Source organism: Aptenodytes patagonicus, chromosome 8 (genome assembly GCF_965638725.1).
Source record: "Aptenodytes patagonicus chromosome 8, bAptPat1.pri.cur, whole genome shotgun sequence".
In the NCBI taxonomy this organism is placed as follows: domain Eukaryota; kingdom Metazoa; phylum Chordata; class Aves; order Sphenisciformes; family Spheniscidae; genus Aptenodytes; species Aptenodytes patagonicus.
The window spans coordinates 977,929-995,050 of NC_134956.1; the positions used below are offsets into that span (position 1 = coordinate 977,929).

At 42.4% G+C, this 17,122-nt stretch overlaps 1 protein-coding gene across 3 annotated transcripts in view; it reads left to right on the forward strand.

Moving 5' to 3' along the window:
• Positions 1-17,122, forward strand: part of PHF2 (PHD finger protein 2) — an 89,236-nt gene that overhangs the window by 45,499 nt on the left and 26,615 nt on the right. For all 3 annotated transcript variants that reach the window (XM_076345913.1, XM_076345912.1, XM_076345911.1), the window contains exons 3-7: positions 4,865-4,979; positions 7,887-8,047; positions 12,020-12,161; positions 14,959-15,145; positions 15,721-15,883. In XM_076345913.1, the coding sequence (XP_076202028.1) occupies positions 4,865-4,979; positions 7,887-8,047; positions 12,020-12,161; positions 14,959-15,145; positions 15,721-15,883 (768 nt within the window). The remainder of the gene's footprint in view (positions 1-4,864; positions 4,980-7,886; positions 8,048-12,019; positions 12,162-14,958; positions 15,146-15,720; positions 15,884-17,122) is intronic.

The window sequence follows — 17,122 nt, forward strand, 5'->3', positions numbered from 1 at the left end:
CCTGCCTGGCCTCAGGCAGTGCGTATGAGCTAATGCAAGGCACCTTGCCTGGACAGCTTCAGTCCCCAGTCCCGGCGATGAAAATGATGCTTCCTTCCTCGCACGGAATTAAGAATTGTGAAGGCACTTAGTACTGTGGGCTAGAAAAATCCTACAGAGACAGCTAGTTCTAATAAAGTGAGTTTTGGAAACGACATGCTGGTTTTTGTCTTTGGATGAGAAGAGTAAGAAACAGTACGTTATGCTTGGCCTGGATATAAAACTGTAGCGATTTCAGTGGCAGTCAAAATTGTAGGGTGCACTGAGGGTGCCAATTCTTGCAGTTCTTTCACAGGAAAAAGTTCTCCTGAGTAAAAGTGACAGTTGATCTCAGTGGGAATTTTATCTGGGAAAGAGCTGTAGGATGTGTTTGCTTTGGTCAGATTAAGTCACAAATTCTTTCTATTACACGATGGGAAAAAAGAAAAGAAAAGAAACCAATCCCTGTAAAAGATGAAATGCTTTACTTGAAAGCCATTTATTGTAAATAAGCAACAATGATGTGGAGGTTCTCACTGCTTTGCAACCTTAGAGCAACACACAGAGGAAGAGCACTGTGCTCATCTCCCAGGAGCCGAACGAATCATCATGTTCCTCTTTTTAGTGCGAAATAAGGGATGTCTGGAAACTGACTTCTGTTGTGTTAAAATTCAGTAATTTTAAAAACCAGCAATTATTTCTGCACTGCCTTAAAAGTTTAAAAATTTTCTAGGGGGGAAGGGGAGGAGTCTGAAATGTTCGGTTTGGGGGCAAAAATGGGAATCATTTTTCCACTTTGACTTTTTCCAAATCAAGTGTGAACTGGAAACGTGAATGACCTGCCGCTGTTCCTGTCTCCCAGATGGTCTGCTAAGAACTTTGGCCCAAGCAGGACACCCACAAATTGGGCAAGCTGGCAAAAAAACCCTTGGGAGGCTTGTTCTGAAAGACTTAACAAAATCAGTATGTCCCCACAAAATGTTTTGATTTAAAAGAGTCAGCCTTTCTAATGTTTTGTTGGAAGATCTCTGACAAACGCACTGGAAATTGGTCAAACGACCAGAAATCATCTTCAAGGGAACAATTTGGTATTAGAATGGGTTGTGTTGAAAAGGGGGGTATGACTGCAGATACTCCCAGGCTGTTATCGACCCAGTATAGAAGCAGCAGCACACGATTTCTAGCCTCTGTGAGTTTTGTATAACATTGAGATGCTTTGATTTCTTTCCCTTTGCTTTGAATTATGAATGATGAAAGGCGCTACTTTTCAGTGCAAGCGGAAAAAAATGAGACAGAAGCAGCAAGAGTCTATAATCAGGAATTAAATATCAATTCTATAAAAACTGTGGGGCTTAATCTTAGAACTCAAGAAATGGCAGTTTCGATAAAAAGATTACAAGTTTAATATACCAGTTAAGATGAGGAGAGTTGTATCGACAACAATCTTCTGATGCTTTAAGAAGGTTTTTGGCTATCCAATTCTTTTTATCCAAGTAAAAACCCGACTTGGCAGTACATCCCTCAGTCTGCATCGTGCAGCGTGTCAGAAAGTGCTTCTGGAGCGCTGTCGCTAGTGCTGGTCTTATCAATGTATGAGGTTATCAGTGTGGTAGGAATACAGAACATTACATAATTCTGCAGTACAGCAATACGACTTTGTTTTCTCCCTTCAAATGCACTGCAGAAAGTTTAATGACGTACAAGACCAATCATCAAAGTAGGCGAGTGTAAAAATTTCAGGAACATTTAAACACTAGTTATTGATAACCTTACCTTGAGTTTTGGTGAAGCGCAAGATCACGGGTTCTCAAGCTGCATAGCCATTTTCACCATTAACTCGTAGAATCGTGGATCCTGTTGAAAAATGAGGTTGTTATCCTGTAGCCCCTCCTTGCGGAGTGCAATAGGCCAGGAAAGTTGAAAGACCGATTAAATGAAGGCAGGAACAGCTTGGCTTAATGCGTTCATTCTGTCAGGCATTTGTATGCAGGGCGTCCTGCTACACGGCGCTTGGGCTCTGCTGGGTCTGCTGGGAGATGATCACTTTCGTTTGTTTATTAACTGTTACAATATATGTTTAAATTAGTTATCTATCAGTTTTGAAAATAAACGAGTAAGTGTTGTTCCAGAGCCAGTAGTTCACTGGTAGGATTTAATTATTGCAAGATTAGCAAAGGACAACACAGACACCAATTGTCTGTTACGCAACTCGTCTGGATTTAAAAATATATGTGTATTTCTGGAGCACGCATTCCGCAATATATGTTTTCCAGATGTCAAATTTAAAAATCATTTTCCTCTTCTTACATTTTTCCACTTTACCAATGTGGCTTAGTGGCTACTATTTCAGAAGATTGCTTCCCGTCATATGACATTTGAAGCCATTTCAGTTTAACGAAATTTGTAGGGACTCCTCTTTGGGAAAAATTATACACATTCACACAAAATTTTCTGACATCGTTTAAATAAAATGTAAGTGCTTTGTTTAGGCAGAATTGACTCATTTTCATAACACGATCTGAAATGTTCGGTTTGATTGCTGTCTCATTTGCAGCAGTGAAAATCAGGAGAGATTCTTCGCAATCGGTGAAGTTACATAAATGCAAGCAAACCAAAGTCAGGCTGAAACTGTTTTTAAGTAGTTACAACCTTTAATATGAATCAACAGAGAACTAACAGGGTGCTTCTAGGTATCTCTTCTTCATAATACATTTGAAATAATGTAAGTGTACCTTTGAAGTCTAGAATTACTCATTTTGAGATACAGTTTTCATAAAAATACATTCCCTTTTTCCTCTGGGGGGGTTTCTGTAGAAGGAGCGGGTTATACTTTCCAACGGTCAAATTTGGATCAGAAGGTTCTGCAGAAAAAGAAATCTGCAACCATTTAAGAAAAAGTGGCCTTTCTGGCCGAAGCTAGTATATGTTGCACATGCTAATGGGCCTTTAACCCTTACTGTGGTGTTCGTGGTAAAGATGAAACATAAAGAGAATGGCTGAAAATGGGCCAAATGTCGATTGTTTGATGTAGTATAATGGGCTACAGCAGCCGGCTTGCTGCCGTCCAGGAGATAGCACCTCCTGGGGAGCGTTCTGGCGGCGGAGGCATCTCCGTTGCCTCTGCGTGAGAGGTGGATGTGAGAGGTGGATGCTTGCCGGCGCTCAGAGCCGAGCGAAATAGCTCCCTGGTGCTTTTTGAAGGGTTGCAGTGAATTTCTTAATTCAGCACTGATTTGCCACTTTTATTTCTCGACGCTCCACGCTATCTGAAGTGTAATAAAAGAACACGCTAATATGATAAGCTCTTTAATTTTCACTGTGGCAGGCGACACCTGTTTCACTGGGACTTGTGCGAAGAGTGCCAGCGTTGGTTCGGATCTGCTGAGAGGGGGAGGAGGCAGTCGTTGGACAGGGAAGGAGAGGGGGAAGGTTTGGCATTCATGTAGGGCTTGTTTCCTTTGTTACCAGGAGCATTGAATTAATACACTAAGCTTGAGAGTCATTAAGATAAAGAACTAGCAGCTTTAATGAATATATCCAGCTAGGCTGGAGAGCTGCATGGAACTAATAAAACCAACATGCTTTGTGCAAAACCTGGGATGGATTCGTTGGGAGATGTCTTTACTTGAGTTATTCCAGGGTTGCGGTCAGGAAAACAAAGTTAGCTTTTTCCAAACCTCATGTCTTATAGCTGTGGCCTCCGGATTCCTTTCTTCATGAAAAAGTATGTGGATCTGTGTGTGTGTGCATGTGCAAAGAGCAAGGAAAGAGTGCCATCCATGCATGGTTACTGAGGAGTCTGGTTCCTTCCCTAGCTGTTTTGAGCAGTAAGAAAAGCCTGAGATCTTGATTTTGGGGTAAAATACTGAGTTTCATGATTTAAAACAAGGGTGAAAAATAAAAGAAAGTTGTGACATACGAAAATTCTACTAACGGAGGCTTGAAATGGTATGAATATGTACTTGGGACGAAAACAATTTACTACTAAAATGAGCATGTTTGGACAGACTGTAGAAGTAGGAACAGCTGAGAGAGAGAGTGCTGACTAAGAGAAAAAGCTGGACCAGTTTTTCTTGCTCTGTGTTATCTGGCTGTCAAAGAGGCAAGGCAGAACTACATTGACATTTGACTTACTTATTTGTGCTTATTCCAGCCGACCCTTTTTCCATGATGAACTTGCCTATATGTCTCACCCACTGGGAGCACAGTCGAGGGGCCTTCAGTCTGCTGTCATCAACTTAAGGCCTAAGCCTGGCTCGCCTTTCAAAACCTAGGAATAAGAGGAGTTCTAAAAATTGCATTTGTGGTGCCCTTGCATCTTCTTTTTTTTTCTTGTCTTTTTCCTTTTATGTGCATGCTGTGTGCAGGGCATAATTCAAAGCCCATCAAAATTGATGTCAAATCTGCCACTGCTGGACAGACCTTTAGACTAAGGTAATTCATGACAAATATATTCATAAAGATCTATACTGCATATTGAGAAGGCAGAAAAGTGGCTTTCTAAGAGTTTTATGATAAGGTTTAAGTGTGTAGTCTGGCAAGTACAAAACGTCCAGAGCCTGTGTTTGCATAAAGCCTGCGGTAGCTGTGCAGCTCAGTAATTATCCGTCTGGTTGCCCTTATGTTACAAAACGAACACTGTTCAGTATGTAATAGATCTTCAGGCTACAGTGTAATTGTCTAATGGAGAATTGAGAGCAGTATTAAAATTTGCAGTGCAGCATAGTTGGGGGTTCCCTCTTCTCTGCTCGCGTAAGAAATGAAATGAAGATTTGTCCTTCCTTCAGATGTCTTAATAATTATCTTCTACTTAACATACGGTACTGTCCAATTCATTCTTTTTCAGTGAAAAAGAAAAGAAATTGGCATAAACACGATACTGGACAGACGACAGAGGTCAAACCTGTACAGAATGGGAGCCAAGTCTTTATAAAGGAACTTCGAAGTCGTACTTTTCCAAGGTAGGTTGTTCAGCTGCACACGTGGACAGGGCTGTGGAGGTAAAGCATACATAGCCGGTTTCCTGTGAAGCTGATGATGATCCTTGCTGAAAGCATTATATAGCACAGAGCGATGAAGTTTAAATGAGTGCTGTTTTATTGCAGATGTCCCAGGCTCTTCCCTTTTTTATTTTTGTGCAGCCATATTAAGATCTACTCTTGATTGAGGCCAGTTCTTGTGGATTTCCGTAGAAGCTAGCATTTGTGAAGACAAGAACAAGAATGTGTTTGGCCCCTACAACGTTTGCTTGCATAAGAAACTAACCAATTTATTGCACAGAATTATCCAGTTCTCAAAAATACTAATGGTTTTGCTGAATTCTGTCTCCATCTTCAAAAGAAGAACAATGACATCCTCAGTTGCTACAGTGACAAAGGCTCTCTTATTTGGGGTAATGAATAGTGCTAATTGTTAGGTGACATGTTCCACACTTTATTAGGCTGCTTCACAGCCATTTGTAGAGTCATAATTTTCTTCTAGTTCTTTAATGTAGGCCTTAGCCAAATAAATCCTTAATTATTAATGACTAATTATTTTAGAAAAAACCTTGGAGACTTGTAAAGTGTACTTGGTAAACACAAAACTTCTTCCTTTTTACGGAGAATTTAATTTCGCATTTAATTTCAGATACTGATCTTAGGCTGATTAAGGAAAAGGCTGAAAATACCTCTGCAAAGCACTTGCAGCACTTACAGATGCATTTCACTGAACTCAGGACCCAGTACTTTTACTTGCTTGGCTATTTTTATTTGGGCCTGCTAGATTTTTGTCTTCGCCTTTTTTTTTTTTTTTTTTTTTTTTTTTTTAATACAGAGCAGTTTGGCAGATTGCAAAGCTGATTTCTTAAAAAAAGTTTAAGGCCTAGGCAGAATGATTTCAGTAACCTCAGATGGCCTCTGAGATTGCACTCACATATGTGGTATCTCTGAGTCACTCCCAAATTGTAAAAAAAATATGGACCTCTATTTTTTTTGTTTGTTTCTCGCATAAATGTGCACATAAGAAAATCATGCTGCCAAATTAACATTTCTGAGAAAGAAGAGTCTGTAGCCAAAAGGAGTGCCTGCAAGATTCAGGCCTCTGACATCTACACTTGCGCCATTAGTAAAGCAAAGTCTTGTTGAGAAATTTTCTCTTCTGAAGAAAATGAATGAAATCTGCAGATGTTCACAGAACAAAACCCAACGCTCGTCAGTCAGAATGTGATGAACGGAAAAAGGGGGTCTCAGTTCAGAGACAGAAACATCATTGCTGATTCACAGCACACGGCAGTGAATTATAACCCACGGTTAGTCCCTTGGTGAGGCTCGGATCAAAAGGAACAGTGAAGAGAGCAAAAAGGCAAAAAATATAATTCATGTCGTTCTGCTCCTGAATGTTTAATACCAAAATAGCATCAGAGTAGTAATAGTAGTAGTAGTAGTAGTAATAATTAAATTGATGGTTCAGGTACTTCAGTGTGGGTGCCAGACTCTCCATTTTGGCACGATCGTTACTAGATGCTCTGGTACTGATCTCTCTTTACAACTATGCGTAAGTTTCCGTGGCGCATATAGAAGCAAATCGGACTTGAACAAGTATGTGACATGTATATGGGCACTGTAAAGTAAGTGCAGAGGTTTAGTGGTAAATCATGGTTTGCTTCTTGCTCCTTAAAATCTCTAGCCTCGTTCTTTGCACGTTGCTGGCGTACGGTACCGGTGCTCGCATAAATGAGGAATGCTCCTTTTTAATAATTATCAATTTGCCTCCTGATCAGCCATTGCCGATGCACTGTGGCTGGGGTGACCCAGAAATAAGCTGTGTTTCTACAGCTTATCCCTCTTTGCGTCCTGGCCATCTTGTTCTCCCTGGGGTTCAAACCTCCTGCCTGGCGTATCCCCGCCGGGGCGGCCTGAGCCATCCCAGGGCGAGGGGGTCGAAGGAGGAGCCCCCACAGCAAAGGGTGTTGGGGGCTCTGCCGCAGGTTGGGCTTCACGGGGTGGCGAAGGCGGGGAGGCCCGAGTGTGCCGGCCGCCATGGCGGCGCTCGCAGCCTCGTCCCCTTTCCCGCCGGTTTTTGGTGCCGTATGAAGACATGAGCTGTAGTTCAGAACTGCTGCAGGAGAGGGCAGTCATGTATTAGCCTTACCCGCTCGGGGAGGTAGTGCTTTTTGGGGTGAACGCTCAAACTTTTGCTGTTTCCACCGCTGGCAGCCGTGGCCCCGGCCTGCCGGGCGGTTTTCGGAGCCTGGCTGATAAACCACACACGGCAGCAGGGCACTTTTGGGACTGATGGTCGTTCATATACAGTCACTTTTCACTCTGAATTGAAAGCGTTTTACTCTTGAAAAGATCTAGAAATCGGACTTGAATTCCCCTTGAGAGTTGTCGGTGCAAATAGCTGGTCATCTGATGAAGCTGCCTTTTCCTTACTCCCTTTGACACCCTCCCAGCGACTTGAAAATTATTTGCAGAACATTTCCTGAGCAATTTATTTGACTACTTAAAATCGATTTGCAAAGTATTTCCTGGACAATTTATTTGAGATTATGTAACGTTTTTAATCTTGCCTGCTTTAGAGTGGAATATTTAACACTAATTTCTTTAACATTGATCACTGGTAACTCAACAGATCCCTATAGTTGAGGAAAACGGTCTTTCTCCGTAAGCTGTTATTTTAGGAGTTTCCAGTAGTTGGTGCATGAGGCTCCAGCGAATCAATTCCAGATTATTTTAGTGTGCTTTGCAATAAATGGCTTTTGTCTTATGCACCTAATTTGCATATAATTGCTTATTCATAACTTTTTCCTTTCAGTAGTGAAATGCAGAAGATGCCAAACTCTGTGTGGAAGCACCTCACCATTGAATCTGTGTTTACTTTTTCAGTGCTGAAGATATAGTCGTGAAAGTGCCAGGCAGCCAACTAACAACAGAGTATTTGGAAGAAAATGGCTTTGCAGAGCCCATCCTCGTCCCAAAGAAGGATGGCCTGGGTTTGTCCGTACCCGCACCCACCTTCTACGTCAGCGATGTTGAAAACTATGTTGGTGGGTATCTGGCAAGCAGGTGGCTTTGTACTGTTTAGAGCTCAGCTGCTTTTTAAAAAAAATATATAATTTGTTTAAAAAAAAAAAAGTAAAATATGTTGTAAAATATTGTCTGTGTCTTGAGCTGTGCTGACTTCAATATTTGTTATGTAGTGGTAGCTTTAATTAGCAATTAATTCACTCTTGTTTTTTGTACCAACTTGTGTATCTTACAGTGAGCCTGAGCCAGACTGCATTGTACTCCATAGCGCTGCATTAAAAGAAGCAGTCATAGTAGTATTAAAAAATTGTTTCTTCAGGGCAGGTCTTAATTGATTACTGCCATCTCACTTTGTATTGAAGGAATTACTAGACTGAGACTCCCACTCTGCAAAGGCAGTACATTTTTTAACACTGCTGTCAGTCAGAGCTATTTTCATGGCTGCTGGTCATTTGGATTCATTTTGGCATCCTCCTGTCTCTAACCTGAGCAGGGTATTGTACTGCATCTTCTCACAAGTCATCACGTCATCCCACCTGGGAAGACATACCTTGGCCAGGAGCCATGGAAGTGCTCTGAAGTCGCTTGTCTTGTCTCCGCATCCTTCTTCCTTTAGCATGTATGATCTTGTGTCCTGTCCTCTCTCGCTCCGTCCCTCCTCTGTGTCACTTTCTGTCTGATTCTCTCTCCTTCCAGGCAAGGCATCGTCCTTGTGGAGCCGTGACTCCAGCTCCAACGTATCTGTCTGCGTTTCATGGTCCCTTTATCTCCTTATATAGTCTCCTAACCGCCCTCTCCTCCTGCACTCTCCTTACCAGGCCATTGACCTTAGTCTTTAACAGGCAGACCAGTTATCCTCAGGGTACTCGGCCCCCCGAGCTGGAAGACGGGGACGGCGAGCAGGATGAACCCCCCGTAATCCAGGAGGAAGCAGTCAATGACCTGCTATGCCACCTGGACACTCACAAGTCTATGGGGCCGGATGGGATCCACCCGAGAGTGCTGAGGGAGCTGGCGGAGGTGCTCGCCAAGCCGCTCTCCATCATTTATCAGCAGTCCTGGTTAACGGGGGAGGTCCCGGAAGACTGGAGGCTTGCCAATGTGACGCCCATCCACAAGAAGGGCCGGAAGGAGGATCCGGGGAACTACAGGCCTGTCAGCCTGACCTCGGTGCCGGGGAAGATTATGGAGCGGCTCATCTTGAGGGCGCTCACAAGGCATGAGCGGGACAACCAGGGGATCCGGCCTAGCCAGCACGGGTTCATGAGAGGCAGGTCCTGCTTGACCAACCTGATCTCCTTCTATGACCAGGTGACCCGCCTAGTGGATGAGGGAAAGGCTGTGGATGTGGTCTACCTGGACTTCAGCAAGGCCTTTGACACTGTCTCCCACAGCATTCTCCTCGAGAAGCTGGCGGCTCACGGCTTAGACAGGTGGACTCTGCGCTGGGTCAAAAACTGGCTGGACGGCCGGGCCCAGAGAGTTGTGGTGAATGGAGTTACATCCAGTTGGCGGCCGGTCACGAGCGGTGTTCCCCAGGGCTCAGTACTGGGGCCGGTCTTGTTTAATATCTTTATTGATGATCTGGATGAGGGGATTGAGTGCACCCTCAGTAAGTTTGCAGACGACACCAAGTTGGGTGGGAGTGTTGATCTGCTCGAGGGTAGGAAGGCTCTGCAGAGGGACCTGGACAGGCTGGATGGATGGGCCCAGGCCAACTGTATGAGGTTCAACAAGGCCAAGTGCCGGGTCCTGCACTTCGGCCACAACAACCCCATGCAGCGCTACAGGCTTGGGGAAGAGTGGCTGGAAAGCTGCCTGGCGGAAAAGGACCTGGGGGTGTTGGTCGACAGCCGGCTGAACATGAGCCGGCAGTGTGCCCAGGCGGCCAAGAAGGCCAATGGCATCCTGGCCTGTATCAGAAATAGTGTGGCCAGTAGGAGTAGGGAAGTGATTGTGCCCCTGTACTCGGCCCTGGTGAGGCCGCACCTCGAATACTGTGTTCAGTTTTGGGCCCCTCACTACAAGAAGGACGTTGAGGTGCTGGAGCGTGTCCAGAGAAGGGCAACGAGGCTGGTGAGGGGTCTGGAGCACAAGTCTTATGAGGAGCGGCTGAGGGAACTGGGACTGTTCAGCCTGGAGAAAAGGAGGCTGAGGGGAGACCTCATCGCTCTCTACAACTACCTGAGAGGAGGTTGTAGCGAGGTGGGTGTTGGTCTTTTCTCCGAAGTAACAAGCGATAGGACGAGAGGAAATGGCCTCAAGTTGCGGCAGGGGAGGTTTAGATTGGATGTAAGGAAAAATTTCTTTACTGAAAGAGTGGTGAAACATTGGAACAGGCTGCCCAGGGAAGTGGTGGAGTCCCCATCCCTGGAGGTATTTAAAAGACGTGTAGATGAGGCGCTTAGGGACATGGTTTAGTGGGCCTGGTGGTGTTGGGTTGACGGTTGGACTCGATGATCTTAGAGGTCTTTTCCAACCTCAATGATTCTATGATTCTATGATTCTATGATTCTATGACCTGTTCCCCAAACTGCTATCACCAGCCACTGGTGTTCTTGACTGTATCTATTGCTTTTGCAGTGATTGTGTGCAGTGAGATAACTATGAATAAAGGAGAATTCAAGACCCCTGATTTTATTGTTCTCCCTATCCCGTTGCTTCTACAGGAAACATATTTTCCTTGCCCATCTGCTACACTTAGCAGATTTTCTTGTATGACCTAGGTGCTCCTCATGCATCTGCTGGCTTTCTCTCAGCCTCTAGCTGAAATAACCCACCCTACCAACAAAACAGTTAGTGAAGAGCTGGAGGGAAGAACACGGGTTGTTTAATCTGGAGCTGGCACCAGATTTGAAAGCGAACGGAACAAATACGCGCTGGTCTAACCTCCATGGGGTTAGTTTGCTTGAAACGGGATTTCCCAGGCAGGGATTTATCTTGCTGTTTTGTATTTTATTACGTTGGACCTAGAATGTCTTCTAGAAACAATCTAAAGTAAGTAGCAGAGGACAAAACACCACAACCGAGACCGCCAAATACATCATTACTGTTCTTGGCATTCCATGAAAAAATAAATTGATTTTTTTTCCCTCTCCTAATGTGCAAAAAGCAATGAATGAAATGCTGGGAGAGGAAAAATAAGACCAATTAAAATTAAAGGGAAGAAAGACTGGAGAGATGCTTTTCTTGCAGAAAGGATAAGAGAGTGTGCTTAGAAGTGGGCACTCTCTGTAAAGCTCTGACTTTCTCCATGTGTTCTCTGGTGTGCCCAGTGTTAAACTCCACTAATTGACTAATACTGTTAGTATTAACACTGGAGATTTGTATCCAACAAGGTCTGTCAGAGGAAATGTATAAGTACTAGCAGCTTATTCTCTGTACTCTAATACAGAGGGGATGGATTTTTGATAGGTGTAATTTTGGGTAAAATAACAAAAAGTCAATTTTTTTGTGGCACACCTGAAATATCATGTTAAAAAATGGGAATTTGCCTGCAAAACTCCTCCTCGATTATAGATTTCGTAAGCAAAAATTTAAAATAGAGCATAAGAGAACTTACAATTTTGGAAAATCAGTTTGACAAGGTATCCTGTACAGTATTACACTCTCGTCTATAATCACGAGACTTTTACAGCGTGGTGGGTAAGGCTTACTCTGTGGATATACAGGTATTTGCATGTAATTTTCACCACACAAGTAAAATCCATAATGGAATTAAAAGATTCAAAATAACATTAATCCTTTAAAGATAAAAACTACAGAAATAATTATGTCAGGGGCATGAATACAAAAGCACCATTTTATGCATATGCATTTGATACATATATGTATATGTGCATATGTGCATAAACAACAGGGAAGATACAAAGGCTAAGAAGATCAGAAAATCAAAAGATTGAGATGTTTCTCGAAATGTTAACCCCAAGCATACAAAATGGGGCAAGTCAGGCTGCCCTTCAATCTCTCTTTTTCATTGAATTAATTTTTAGGACCGGAGAGGAGCGTTGATGTCACCGATGTCACCAAACAGAAAGACTGCAAGATGAAGCTCAAGGAATTTGTGGATTACTACTACAGTACAAACAGGAAAAGGGTCCTCAACGTGACCAACCTGGAGTTCTCGGACACGAGGTAAGAGTCCAGCCTGCTGCACCACGCAGTGTCCGGGATACATAGCGGGGTTTGGCTGGGAGAGTTTGATCAGCCTCTGCCTTCTCCAGTGGTTCCCTCCTTAGGAGGTACTGCTTTAACCATGGGATAGCGGCTTCTCGTTGCTCTGACTCTCCGCTGCATCGTCCATATGCGGCCAGTTCAGGCAAAGCACGGAAATGAAAGTGCTATTTGCTACGTGAGGAGAATGGTACCTCGTGGACTAAACAGGCCAGCATTTGTCATGGTAATTCACACCTGCATATCATCAGCATTCATGTGCCATCAGCCTTCACATATCAGAACAGAACATCTTGGCACCTTTCAGTTTTATTTTAACTCTAGTAGTATAGGTATAGTTAATTCATTGCAACTAGATACTAGCGATTTATAACTAGAACGTAACTTGATGCTCCAGGAGCGAATTCTCTGCTCTGTCCTGGTAGTGAATGATGACGCAGTATGTTCCTAGTATGATCTTAGGTACTTAGATACAGCTTGACAAGTACTGGTAAGACCAAAGAAAGGAGGACAGAGATGACGACAGAGGTGTGATAAAACTGTATGTGGGTTCGTGGGAGAACATGGACATTAGGGGTCTTATTTTTTAATATTCTGTGTTATTTTTCTGGTGAGATGGGAATCCTGATGGACATAAGGCAATGACAGCCCTTCTTCCAGCTTGAGGTGATCCTGAAACATGGTGATCTCCTCGGAGCATTCTTTTTTAAAACGCGTTGTACAGCAGTGAGCATCCTACTTGTATAGCACTGGTTTGAGTGCATCATGTATTGCTTACTGCAATCTTCCATTTAAAGTAGGGGAGAGTAAGTGAATCGACGGGGTGTGGCTCTAGGTATAGCGTAACATGTCACTGGCTGTCCTTGAATGAGAGTAAGTTTGAAATTACTATAATTTTGTAATGCTATACCACGCGTTACAGTTTTAGTTTCAGTGCTTCTGCGAGTTAACCTGTAATCTGTATGACAGCAGTTCAGAACTAGAGTGATGCTGACTTCTTGATGGAAAGTTGCGGGATGTGACGGTACAGATTAGCTCTGAATTTGAGGCTGAGGTGCTTTAGTGATGCAGTGAGCCAGAGGTAATGGTGCTGGCTATGTGAATATCACCAAACCTCAATGACAGGAAGCCTACTAGTCTCCTCATGTTTTATATTACATATTTTATATATAGGATAATTAGCTGATGTAAATGCCTAGAGTTCAAGTTGCTGCTTTGTGCTTTAAATAGCTGAATTCGTCACCTGAGCTGTGCTTTTATTCCAGAAGTCGGCAGATGCATCGATAATGTATTGAACTTCATGCAACTGTGCAGATCATTTTTACAGTTCTTGTAATCCTTCTGGGTAGCTAGTACTTCTAGAAGGGAAATGTCAGAGAAGGAAAAGATTCCTTTATATACAAACGCTACACAGAAGATGATGGGTGTCAACATAAAAATAAAGAATGGTTGTTTTGGGGAGCATTCCGTTTTAGCAAGAAGACTTAAAGTAGCCTTAAAAAAGAAGGCTGATGAATAATTAAAAGCTCATTTTTTTAAAAGCCATTACCTTTAGCCCTGTAGTTAGTGTTTTAGTAGTGCACACCCATTTCTGCAGAAAGCATCTCTAGTAATTACAGCCTTCAAAGATTACCAGTATCTTCAGCTGAGATTTTTTTAGCTTTCTGCCATTATCCCAGAATAACGGGAGGTCTTTTGTTCTGAAGGACTGCTGGAGCTGTCACTCGTATGCTGCTAATTTAGACATTAACTAGCAAATATTTTATTTCTTAACATACACAGTGACACTTTAATTGAATGCACTGCTCCATCTTTCCCTGCCATTTTAAATGGAGCTATTGTTATCAGTGTTTGACAGTGAGCATAAATGACACATGGGAGCATTTAATTTTAGTTTGAAGTGCAGATACTCTTACTGACGTGATATTTTAGAGCGTCCAAGAGTGAACCTCCACCCCCTGCAAATATTAGTCCAAATTTTGGACTATTTAAATATAAAATTTAGCACATTCTGGGACGAAACACTTTTAATACCATGCCACTACATCGTCTTAGCTGTGATTTATAGTATATATTACATATTTAATATAACATAATATATAAATTATATAAGTAAATATATACAATATGAATATCTGCTCAATGTAAATAAATATACTCATTTGTATAAATTATATAAATAAACATTACATATGTTTTATTTTAAATATATTCGCATTATCAACCCAAATCAGACTTTTTCCTTCTTCTGAGCTCTTAATGTAATTTAGTCAGTCTAAATAAAAAGATCACTGTGTTTTTCAGCATCAGATCGAGACTTATTTAGTCCTTAAGTATTAATGTTGTTGTTATTAGGATTTTTAATACTAAGCTTAACTTGCAAATTTTTAAGATTTGCCAGACCATTTATGTAAGAGAGCACATGTTTCACTTTCTCTTCTGAAGGGGGCTGGAAAAGTGGCTGTGATAACGGTGCTGTTGATAACTGACCCTACATAGCAAGAGGCAGGGACTGGAAAAATACAAACAGCGTATACTTGATCGTAAATGCTGCTACTGAAAGAAGTCAAAGGATCGTTGCTAAGTAATCGTACTTAAAAAGCCTTTGTTTTCACAAGTTTTCACAATTTTTCTGAATGAAGAGCAGTTCCACTGACACGTAAGGAGCTGCTTCAGATTGCCATGCGAGCATCAGAGTCGCACTCCGCATGCTCTTTTTTAAAAAGATGCGTGTTTGTTTTCAATTCTCTCTGTAAAGGATGTCCAGTTTTGTAGAGCCTCCAGATATAGTTAAGAAGTTGTCCTGGGTGGAAAACTATTGGCCTGATGATGCTCTTCTGGCTAAACCAAAAGTTACCAAGTACTGCCTGATCTGTGTGAAGGACAGCTACACGGATTTCCACATAGATTCGGGAGGAGCTTCTGCGTGGTACCATGTGCTGAAGGTGAGGGGTCATGTTTTTGCGGTGTATCTAGCAATGAACTAAGTTTTACATGCAAATACCATCTTAAAATTCTCTCAGAAATTCAGGTCTCAGGTGTTTTTTCCCCGCGGTCCTGTTGTATCCATAAGAAATATGCAGAGCCTTAACTGCTGTAAGTGGGTACGCTCTCAGCAGTGCCAGGGTCTGCTGAGCGAGAAAGCCACTTGGAGGGTGGAAGCTGTTTGTGTGTTTTCACTGTATTTGGATTTTAATATTTGTTTAGTGCCTTCTGCACATACGTCGCCTGTATGGGCGACCTGAAAGGGTTTTGCAGGATAATGCAATCTGGCACTGTAAACTTTTTGCAACACCAGTCCCTCAAATCTGAGCAAATGTGGTCGGCTAGTGGTTTAATTATTTCAGCCATTCTGTACAAAGCTGACGAGTAAATTTTATTTCAATAGTATTAAAATATGTAATGCTATATATTTCTTTAGACAAATATTTGTGTGTGCGTGTGTGTGTGCGTGAATCTGTGCCAGTGCAGCAGTGCTTGGTTTGGCTGCTTGTTACTAATTTTATATCTTCTAATTCAGGGAGAAAAGATATTTTATCTCATCAAACCAGCCTCTGCAAATATTTCTCTTTATGAACGCTGGCAATCGGCAGCAAACCACAGTGAGATGTTTTTTGCAGACCAAGTAGATAAATGTTACAAATGCACAGTTAAACAAGGACAGACACTCTTCATTCCATCAGGTGAGCACGCTTTTGCAGGTGAGGTTTCCTGCCCGTTTTAGAGCTGCTGAAATAGCATGTCCAAAACGCTAGAGGGATGTGATTTGACCACTTTCTCTGACAAAGTATGAAGTCTAATTCTCAGTAGAAGTATAATTTCATGTGCTTACAAAAAAAAATCAGAATTTTTAATGCTTTTTATCAATATTTTCGCACCCTTTTAAAAATACAACTAGTGGGTACAATGTTCCACTCTTGGTCTAGCTGGGTTGCAGTAACTCATGAGTTCTCTCTCTATATCCAACCATGACATAGGTGCCTTTTGCCATCTAACAGAGAATTCACATTGAATTACTTGCTGACCATGACTCCCACAAAATCCTTTTCATGGTCATTGATTCCCTGTAACACTAAGGAACTATAGGTGCCTGCACGAGTGTGAGTGTGCATTTATGGTTTCACATGAGGCTGAAGACCTGTTGTCACAGATTTTTATGGGTTCCTTGATAGACTTGGGCTTTCATTGCAGGTTAGGGATGGTGGATTTTGTTTTTCTCAGTTCCTGGGACAGTCTTCATAAGGATAGGGAGTTGATCAGCAGATAGTGCAGAGTTTTAAGTGAACGCAGTTCTACTCCTGCCCCTGTCCCTCACCTTCCTCTCACCATGAGCAATTATTTCCTCATTTGCATTGCTGTTTCCAGCACTCCCTGTTATCTGTTGAAATTGTAATCTCTTTGGGACAGGGATTTTCTCTCCCTCTATGTGCCTTTAAACGATGCACTGCCCACTCGATCCATAATCTGGGTTGAGGCTTCCAGGCGGTGTGAGTAACAGCACTGGTACTTGTGTTTTGGAGGCAGCATCCAGTAGTGCCATTTTTCTGTGTATATTCTTGCACAGAATGTTTACACACTTGAATTTTACTTTGACTGTAAAAAGTGGAAAGTAGGTATTTCTCTCATGACCATATGTGGAGCAGATGGTGGAATAAACACCGAGCAATTTATAGAGATTCACTAATTTAAGTAGATTTTTGTATGAAAATAAGTGTTTGGAACACCTGTTCCTGGCACTACAATAAAGTCAGCGTCAGGAGCTGTCACAGATTTTTATGGTGATGTGAAAGCAGCTACCATTCTGTAGCTGCTGCTGCTTTTCACAGTAACAAGAAAGTAATGTCAGTGTGAGCAGCATGGCCCCTTTCACCGTTGGCCACTGTTGAAGGTAGTCCTGGGACTGGGAGTCAAAGGGGCATAGC